Source organism: Solanum stenotomum, chromosome 9, assembly GCF_019186545.1.
Source record: "Solanum stenotomum isolate F172 chromosome 9, ASM1918654v1, whole genome shotgun sequence".
In the NCBI taxonomy this organism is placed as follows: domain Eukaryota; kingdom Viridiplantae; phylum Streptophyta; class Magnoliopsida; order Solanales; family Solanaceae; genus Solanum; species Solanum stenotomum.
In genome coordinates this window covers 7,210,318-7,219,847 of record NC_064290.1, presented here as the reverse complement: position 1 = coordinate 7,219,847, position 9,530 = coordinate 7,210,318, and the positions used below count along the sequence as shown (strand labels likewise).

At 34.2% G+C, this 9,530-nt stretch overlaps 2 protein-coding genes across 5 annotated transcripts; one reads left to right on the top strand and one right to left on the bottom strand.

Annotated features, from left to right (window-relative positions):
- Positions 1 to 215: 215 nt before the first annotated feature.
- Positions 216 to 1,398, top strand: LOC125876613 (uclacyanin 1-like). Its single transcript, XM_049557833.1, has 2 exons — positions 216 to 510; positions 595 to 1,398. Exons 1-2 carry the CDS (start codon positions 345 to 347, stop codon positions 1,239 to 1,241), a joined length of 813 nt encoding a protein of 270 aa, XP_049413790.1. The 5' UTR covers positions 216 to 344; the 3' UTR covers positions 1,242 to 1,398.
- A 443-nt stretch (positions 1,399 to 1,841) lies between these two features.
- Positions 1,842 to 6,297, bottom strand: LOC125876759 (transcription factor ILR3-like). Of its 4 annotated transcripts, none has more exons than XM_049558004.1 (6): positions 6,118 to 6,297; positions 5,727 to 5,934; positions 4,963 to 5,025; positions 2,748 to 2,825; positions 2,502 to 2,664; positions 1,842 to 2,382 (listed from the first exon to the last, which is right to left on the bottom strand). In XM_049558004.1, exons 2-6 carry the CDS (start codon positions 5,885 to 5,887, stop codon positions 2,113 to 2,115), a joined length of 735 nt encoding a protein of 244 aa, XP_049413961.1. In that variant the 5' UTR covers positions 5,888 to 5,934; positions 6,118 to 6,297; the 3' UTR covers positions 1,842 to 2,112. The 4 variants fall into 4 exon arrangements, with proteins under 4 accessions (XP_049413961.1, XP_049413962.1, XP_049413959.1 ...); XM_049558005.1 differs by lacking the exon at positions 6,118 to 6,297 and adding an exon at positions 6,073 to 6,097; XM_049558002.1 differs by having other exon boundaries at positions 5,727 to 6,294.
- Between the last annotated feature and the right edge of the window lie 3,233 nt (positions 6,298 to 9,530).

The window sequence follows — 9,530 nt, the reverse complement described above, 5'->3', positions numbered from 1 at the left end:
TTGCATAGAAGTTAAATTCGTTGAAGAAAGCCGTTTGATGAATGAATTGTTGTATAATGCTCCACCATTTTGCCATGTTCTTGTGTTAATATTTGGACTCTAAAAGGAGTAGCATGCAAGTAAAACTCAAAATAAATTAAAATTAAAACTGACAGGGGACTTTTTTTATGGAACAAGCTGTCAGTGCCTCTTGAAATTAAAATAATGCCTTCTCCTTATTCAACGTGTTTTGTATAGTTGCATTAAATAGCTAAGATCTTGCAAGACCCAAGACGTACAGAATTAGCTAATTTGGCAGCAGCAATACAGCCAAATTAGCTAATTCTTTGTTGATTGAAGAAGTTATGGCAATGCTAAGAATGTTGATGAGCTTGGCTGCTATAGCCATGCTGCTTGGTTCAGCCATGGCAACAAATTACACAGTGGGAGGTCCTAATGGTGGATGGGACCAATCTACTGATGCTCAAGCATGGGCTGCATCGAAAACTTTCTTCGTCGGAGATAATCTGAGTAAGCCATCTAAAAGATAGGCTATCTTTTTAGAACTTGTTGGCATCCATCCATCTAATGCCTTGTTTTGTGTTTTCTTGACAGTTTTTTCATATGCTCTAAGCCATTCTGTGCTAGAAGTCACAAAGGCTGGTTTTGAGACCTGCCAGATTACAGATCCTATTGCAATTTATACTGGAGGGATGACAGTAATCACTCTAGCTTCTGTAGGCAAGAGATACTTCATCTGTGGAACTGGTGGACATTGTAATGTAGGAGGAATGAAACTCGAAATCAACACTCTTCCCAAGGCTACCCCACCCCCACCAGCCAAACCGGCTACTCCACCAACACCAACCCCCAAAGCTCCACCACCATCAACTCCGTCAACTCCACCACCATCAACACCCAAAACTCCACCACCAACTCCCATGACTAAACCCCCAGTTGCTTCCCCTCCCTCTTCATCACCATCTCCCAAGTCTTCATCAGCACCCTCACCCAGAAACGTACATAAAATTTCCCCTGCAATGTCACCTTCCAAGTCCTCCCATGCTCACAGCCCAGCCATGCCTCCTACTGGCGTTCCAACATCCCCTTCTGTTGAAGCCCCGGGATTGCCACCTTCTGCTGAGGCCCCTGGTGCTTCTGCACCTGCCACATCTTCCCCATCATCGGCTGATAAAATCAGTGTCGTTGCTGGTTCTACTGTGGGATTTGGCTTTGTTGTTATGATGATGTTCCTTCTGTAAGCCTTCAAACAATATTTTGAAGATGTTGTCATTTTTTCGTTTTATGTTTCATTTAATTCTATTTTGTACCTGATTTTCCTCAGTCTTGGTTGTTTCTTCAACATTCCATCTTATGAATGTGCAAATTATTGACAGATATATAATGGAAAACATTGAGATTTTCTACCCTAAAGCATGAATACTTTCTTGATTCAGTAGAATCAGTAGAGGCAATAAATGTGGAGTCTTACACAGCCTATGCTGATGTCTAACAAAAGGTTCAAAGAAACTTAACTGTTGAAATTTCCTCAACATATTGCTTGTCACAGTGCAAATAGTCTGAAAATATGTGCTTCACAGAGTTTAGAAGCCCTAGATGTGAATTTCGGAACCACATAAATCGAACAGAGGTTGACCTCTTTCCTAACAAGTATACAGAGCAAACAAAGTATAATCTAGTACAAGCACCAGGGTATCAAGAAAACACGGAATAGTTAATCCTAGTGCAAGGAAAAGAATTCTGGTAGTGAGTGCAGAAAGTAACCAAAATGGCCTCTCAAGCAAAATAAGCCAAGTCTTCAGAGTCAATTCAGATGAGAATATACTACTGACTGCAGAAGCGCTTAGCTAAAACAGTGTATAATGTGCATACAACCAAGTTTAATTATTTCAGAAGGAATCCCATCTAGGGAATCATAATACGTAACTGTTTTTCGGGTGAGTATATACCCGTCATATACATGATTTAGCAAACCATCAAGACTGATTCATACATAAAAGCTAGACATATAGATACAACCAGCAAATTGTCTCAGTTGTTTGTCACCTTTAGCACTCACAGGAGCAACAAAAAGAACAAAGCTCCAGTAGCAAGTCACCTGGCAAATTCAGTTTAAGCAACTGGAGGACGGAGCACATGATCTTGAGATGTGTCAACAACAGCAGGTTGCATGAATTGCCACATTGCAACACTGGGATAACCAATGAAAGGCATCAATTTGTTGCCTGCAGCGACTTGTCCTTGTGCAGTAAATGAAGCTCCCATGGCAGAAGGATGGGAGAGAAACCCTGGTTTAGAGGCTAAGCTTTTAACCTGCTGCTCCAAATTCTCCTTTTCTTCCTTTAGCCTTTGCTTTTCATCACGGAGCTCATTCTTCTCTGCCTGAAGATACATAAGTTTTTCTTTTAGAAGTGCCTCAACAGAGAGCTAAAGAAAACTAGCACGAATGGAAGTTTAGAGAGTACAACTGACATTCAGTGGCACTATAATTAAAACTACACCTTAAGTTCTTTTATCTTCTCTTGCAGCTCCTTATTTGACTCCTTCAGCTTCTGGGTTTCAGTTCGCAGCTCAATCAGCATCCTTTGAGCATCACTCAGAATTGCAACTTTCTCAGTTTTTGGTGGCCTTCCAGGATCAAGGACAGAGCTCAATTCGAGGAACCTATATGATGTCAGATTTGGATGTGAGAATTCATAAGAAAGCCAATATATCACAAGAAAGAGATCTAGAGGGAGAGATCATGCCTCTCATTCAGTCTGTCCCTCCGCAATTTCTCTCGGCATGCCTTAGATCTCGGAGAGCTGCACCATTCACTTTTTAACCTGTACGTACAGTTAAGTAGATATACAAGCAAGAAATGAATGATACCAGTTCAAATGACATTTTTCTTTGATTAGAAAATGCTTTCTGAAACAACCAGTTTTAACATAAAAACTTTCTGTCTTTTTCTTTTTCATTTTTTTGTTTACTGGGGATGCAGGGAAGGGCTATAAGCTATTAGGAACTCACTTTAATGGCAAACCTTTTGAAGAATATTTTCATTGGAAAAAGTGACACTGGAAAAGGATATAAACAAGGATGGCTAGCAAGAGTACAGCCATGACCAATAGGAATCCTATGCGAAATTTATGTGATACACAACTCTAAAATTAAGAAAATTATGTTCAGGTCAACACTGTGAAAGTGAATTCATTCATTTCTCATTTTGATGGTGTACGTAGGTATAGAAGAACAAGAATCACATGTACAGTCATTCTAAAGTTGCTAAAACTATCTGTCTACTTTGAGCCCATAGCGAAAGGAAAATTACTCTGGAAACTTAATAAGCTGTATCCATCTTAGAAGCGCCAACAAAATGAATCAATTGAAAAAAGGTGTAATGTTAGAATCCCAATAGATAGGATGCAGTGTATTGAAGCTAAAATTTTATAACTGCCTATTGGAAAGGATGCATATTAATTGAAGATATCTATAAAGTTCCGTCAAATGTTAATGTTTCTTTTTAGCAATTAGATAGATTGGACTGTGAAACCTGAAACAGAGATTTCAACATAGACAGTTCAAATTTGAGATGATAGTCCTTCAAATGGAAATTATCAATTATAATAGTAAAACCCTTATACAGCCTTGAAACAAGAAAACACCAATCCACACCAGATTGGTACTCTAAATGGATTCTCCACAAAATAGGAAACTGAATGTAAAATTTTTCAATAAGTCACAGTATCTGAAATTCATGCCTGAGCTCAATAGAGATGATTAGCAAGAGAACCGGGATGAAAGATACTGCATAGAAACCCTATTTTGTAATAATTATACTGAGATCATTAATAAATTATCCTACTCTCAGCAACAAGAAGCAACAATAGTTTCTTCGTAAAAAAGGAAAAAAGAAGAAGTATAAAGAAACTAGCCAGCTGTGTTGTCTAATGTTTGTTATATCAGGATATCATTGTGCTGAAAAAGTTACTAGACTACAACCAGGAACCTCACAAGGAAAATAGGTTTCTTGAGTAATCAATAAACTTCTCTCAGTGAAAGACAAACATAAAACTTAAAGGAGTGATTGGGAGGAAGAGCCTTTAACTCTACCTATATGAGCTTTTGCTCATATGGCCGGTCTCGAGCCCATATAAAGGAGGAGGGTTGTGGTGTGCAGTGTTATCAAAAGCAAAAAGCACAAAAAATCTCTAAGATCAGTTGGGGTTTTTAAGCACAAAGCGCAAATAAAACGTGGACTTCAATTATTCTAGAACCAAGAGTTGAAGACAAGGTTGTAGAGGGAAAGCGTGGTGAGGATAGGGTTATCTCATTAAGTCTTGCATACGAAAATGAAACAATGATATCATTACTGCCTAGAACCAAGAGTTAAAGACAAGGTTGTAGAGGGAATAAAGTGTGGACTTCAATTATTCTAGAACCAAGAGTTAAAGACAAGGTTGTAGAGGGGAAGCGTGGTGAGGATAGGGTAATCTCATTAAGTCTTGCATACGAAAATGGAACAATGATATCATTACTGTCTATTCTCCCTAAATAGGACTACATGTGGAAACAAAAACTAAATATTTGGAAGATACGGGCACCTTGGTTCAAGGTATTCCAGGCGACCAACAGTTTTTTATTTGTGGAGATCTAAATGGTCATGTAGGTAAAGATAACGACATTTTGACCCAATACATGGGGGATATGGTTATGACTTATGATATTAGGAATAATGAAGGAACGCTATTCTAGACTTCGTTTTAGCCTATGACATAGTTGTAGCTAACACATATTTAGAAAGAAAAATTCTTAAATGAGTACATTTAAGAGTGGACAACCATAGTCAAATAGACTTTCTCCTTACTAGAACATAGGATATATAAACAGATCCAGATCTCTAAAACAAGAAGAATGTAATAAAAAGAGTTCACCAAACCTAACAAACCACAATATAAAAGAAATGGATGATTTATTTACCTCTTTCGTGAGCTTGCCTCCTTACTGACTTCTGAATCCGCAAATGTGTAATCTGTTTCAGCACTGAAAGAGATAGGTGACCATCAGAATATGGAGATGGTAAAAGCAAAACAACAGCTTCAGTAAAATGCTGATGTCCCACCACTTAGTGTCATCCTTTCAAGACATTAAACATGTACGTGCCCATAAGATTAGACACACATCTATCGTAGTTGTTACTTACAATTTCCTTGGTGGAAAAGCTGATGGTTATAAATCATACTAAACATAATTTCAGTCTTTCTATAACTTAAAGTAATGTAATCTAGAGAGGAATCTATAACCTCAACACAAACTGATAGCCGATAGACAGTTTCCTCATGCTCGAAACTAACAACTTTTCAAACTACAGGCTGGCTGAAGTGACACGTCCTTGTTGAAGCTACCCCTACCCCATACCACAACCTTCCTCCTTTATCTCGATTGCAAGGGTAGACCGATGCACTAAGCTCCCGCTATGCACAGGATCCGGGGAAGGGCTAGATCACAACACAAGAGTCTATTATACACAGCCTTACCCTGCATTTCTACAAGAGGCTAGCTGTTTCCACAACTCAAACTAACTTTACCAGTTATCTCAATTGCAACAGATTATAATATGCAAAGCTCACATGCTTGAAGTTATAAAGGAAGTTGTAATACCAATTCAGAGCGAACTCATAAAATTCACTTTATGAGTCCTTAGATCCAAAAAAAAAAAAAAAAAAGCGGAAGAGCAGACCCACATGAGATTAGAGGAAGCATAGATTGTTTGAGCAGGCCAGCTGAAATCAATAGTAGCCGGAGACTGAAAATCAGCGACGGTAACAGATGCAGCAGAAGTAATATCCGTCATCAACTCATAATCAAATAACCAATTAGGATTCCCACTAGAATCAACCTCCATGACCTAATTCCCTTTTTCAATTTCTCCCTTCCCTTTTGCTCTGCACACTACAAAACCACAAGTATAAACAATCATCTACTACACTAGCAAATAGCGCAATACAATAGTAGCAGTTGAAATAGCAACATCATATATATATAAAAAACAAAGTTTATTTTTGTGGATATGGATGGAGGAGAATTGACGGCAGCATCAATGGAAGAATTAACAAAGTTGGATTTCGTCATTACTGCATTTTTTAACTCAAAAAGTAAACGCTGTTTTGGATGGACAAGGAAGAGCAGCATGATTTGTGCTGTTTTTCACTGAACAAGTAGCTATCATTCATCAATCATCGTTTTCATTGGTATTATACTATTTGTTGCTGAGGAGGAAACTGCAACTAGAGTGGAACAACTACTGTAACTTTCTATTTGGAGGTTTCTCAAACTGCAACTACCTGTTTTAATATTCTGCACATATAGTATGGGCATAATAAAATGAAATACTTTGGCATCTTTAGTATTTTGATATTCAAACAACTACACCCTCTCTCCTTAATTACTTGTCCATATTTTTTTTTTAGTTATCACTTATCCATTTTGACAAATAAAAAAAAAAATTCTCAATTAATTACTTTGGAAAAGGTAGAATTTCTTGAAAATATTAAGTTTTTAATTCATCCGCTTCATAATTAATAGGAGTAAAACGATAAATTCACTATGTCAATTATTCATCTCTTAATAGGTGTGTCAATTCAAAAGTGGACAAGTAATTAGGGACAAATGGAATAGTTTTTACCTAGAATTCAAATATATAAATTTAATTTATAAAATTTGAAGATCTCATGTCAACATAAATTTATTAATTCTTGAAATTTGAACAATTCTGTATAAATTGAGACAAAGAAAGTAATATATAATACACATTAAAATTTGATCAAAACACTCTAATTTTGAGTTTGCATACACCTTGTTTGGATGGTTATTACCCGTTGTATTGTATTGTTAGTTTAAATTCAATTTTTGTTTTGATTGTTACTTAAATTCTATTGTATCGTATAGTTTAAATCCATTATTAGGTAACGACGAAAAAACTCATTTTATGTAACGGCCGATTTGGTGTAATGGTGTTGTTGCCTTAATATTTTGTTCTCATTTTATCTTTATTTATTATTTAATAATCATATTTCATCTTTTATCCTGCCTTTTCATAATAACTCTACCCCGTATCCTACTTTTTTTATAAGTTTATCTCTCAATTTATGAATATGTGACATTATGTAACGACACAGAATGATACAATCAATTCAAACATTGTATTCATTAAAATAATACAGTACGATACAATATAACACAATACAATACAATACACTATGAACAATACACAACAACTATCCAAATAAAGTGTAAAGACACCTTGATTCATTGCTAATATCTATTGAACACTTCAAATTTACAAAATAGTCAACTAGATACCGCCGAAATTTATAAATCACCTTAGTATATGATGTCCACATAATATTAAAAAAAATTAAAATATCTAATTATCAGTTAAAATCAAATTAATATAACTAGACATGCATTCTCAAAATAAAAATACTTATCAAATTAAGAACAAATTTAAATCTTATGTCTACTAAAATTTGTGCATGATTATAGAAAGATAGGTGCTCTGACTTGTAAAACGTTTGGGCGAAAAGGTTAATAAAATGATCTCACATAAACCATAACAATTTGAATTAAAAGAAAGAACATTGGCTAAATCTACCTAGACAGTTTTTAAATTTTTTCAGGAAACTTTATTTAAAAATTTGAGTGAATATTTATTTTAAATATTTAAACACATAACAAAGTACTTCTATTATACATTTTCAATTCAATTTGAAAAAAAGTAAAATTACACATATTCTCAAATATTTATGTATTATATAGATTATTATCGTCAATGTTTGGACAGGCCAACTAACCATATTTCGACTTTGCTTCGAGTACCAGTAATTAGAGTTATTCATGATTTGACTTGTCTTTCATCAAAATGAAAAAATAAGTAGGTGTTTGGTCATAAAGTTTAGGAGTAAATATCTTTTACTTTCCGAATCGAAAAATTATATATATAAATTTTATAATTATTTATATATTAATCATAAATAAAATATAAATATTTTGTTAAATTATAATTAACTTAAGTCGTTAAGTTTACCATTTTCTCAAGCCAACACTTAAATTTTAGCCCAACTATTACAATCATAAATCCAAGTCAATTAAAATCCATTACTTTAGTTTTTATCTACCCTACCTCACATAAGATACACACTTTCTCATAATTGAATCACTTTGTTCGGGTAATAATAACTTTCTCATAATTGAATCACTTTGTTCGGGTAATAATAACTTTCTCTTAATTGAATCACTTTGTTCGGGTAATAATAACTCTCATATTGCTTAATTAAATACACAATAGCTTTCCATTTTCTCAAGCCAACACTTAAATTTTAGCCCAACTATTACAATCATAAGTCCAAGTCGATTAAAATCCATTACTTTAGTCTTTACCTACTCTACCTCACATAAGATGCACATTTTCTCTTAATTGAATCACTTTATTTGGGTAATAATAACTCTAGTATTACTTAATTAAATTCACAATAGGTTTCCAGTGAATTGTTCATGTATTAGGTATCTGTGTCTATCGAGTTACGTATGTCCTCAAAAATATTATAACTTACAAATCGAAAAAACAAAATAAAATCGAACCAAACCGACAATTATTTTTTCATTTGGTTTGATTTTAGAAATTAAAAACTGATAAATTAATTTAATTTTAATTTTAACCAGTAATCGATCCAAACCAAACCACGAACACCGAAGAGCACAAAGCCAAGAAAAAAGTATACTAGAGGCGGGTAGGGGGAAGCTATGCTTGCAACTTAGTGAGTGACATCAAGAAAGTATTTTAAAGGATTTCAAGTCATACTTAACTCCTTTCAAGTTCTGTTACTTAAGAAGCCTCAATCTTATTGTTACTTAATATTTAATCTAAATATAAAATTTATAAGAAAAATAGGCAAAGAATAAAGTTTCTTCGACTCAGATCAACTCAAAAGAAAGATAAAAGAATTGGAGTGTGAAAATTCAGTCTAGAGTGAACAAAAATATGCATTCACCGCCCACCTAATCAAGTATAACCTTTTTTTAAAAGTATATTTTTTAAACACAATTTTTTAAAAATATTTGATATCCGTCAATTTAAAGAAGTACAATCACACATTTCCATAAACTGAATGTTTAATATGCTTAACCAAATAACACACGGATCAAAATCAAAATAAGGTAACAACACATGGATCAAAAATGCTATTTCCCCTTTTTAAATTGCTTTCCACTATAAATGTAAACAGTTTATCATTATATTTGTTATCTTGATAATGTTGCTACGTATTTGTACTATTTTTTTTTAAAATAGGCCAGTTGTGTTTTTTTCCCTAGAATGAATCACATATTGCTAGAAGTGCCATCAATTCAATTCATAGTTGTTACAAAAAAGGTCAAGAAACGTATATTTCAAAACTTCTATTTTATGTGTTTTGTAGTATCAATGTTGGAATTTGGTATTTCTACGTTGGATATGGGTATACAAGAATCAAATGTATGTTTCATAACTT

Excerpts from the sequence above, each read along its gene's own strand:
- LOC125876613 (XM_049557833.1), top strand. The coding sequence starts at position 345 with ATGGCAATGCTAAGAATGTTGATGAGCTTGGCTGCTATAGCCATGCTG. Across the intron at positions 511-594 it reads CTTCGTCGGAGATAATCTGA|TTTTTTCATATGCTCTAAGC; the intron begins GTAAGCCATCTA and ends TTTTCTTGACAG.
- LOC125876759 (XM_049558004.1), bottom strand. The coding sequence starts at position 5,887 with ATGGAGGTTGATTCTAGTGGGAATCCTAATTGGTTATTTGATTATGAG. Across the intron at positions 2,826-4,962 it reads GAGGCAAGCTCACGAAAGAG|GTTAAAAAGTGAATGGTGCA; the intron begins GTAAATAAATCA and ends CTGTACGTACAG. Across the intron at positions 2,383-2,501 it reads AGAAGATAAAAGAACTTAAG|GCAGAGAAGAATGAGCTCCG; the intron begins GTGTAGTTTTAA and ends ATGTATCTTCAG.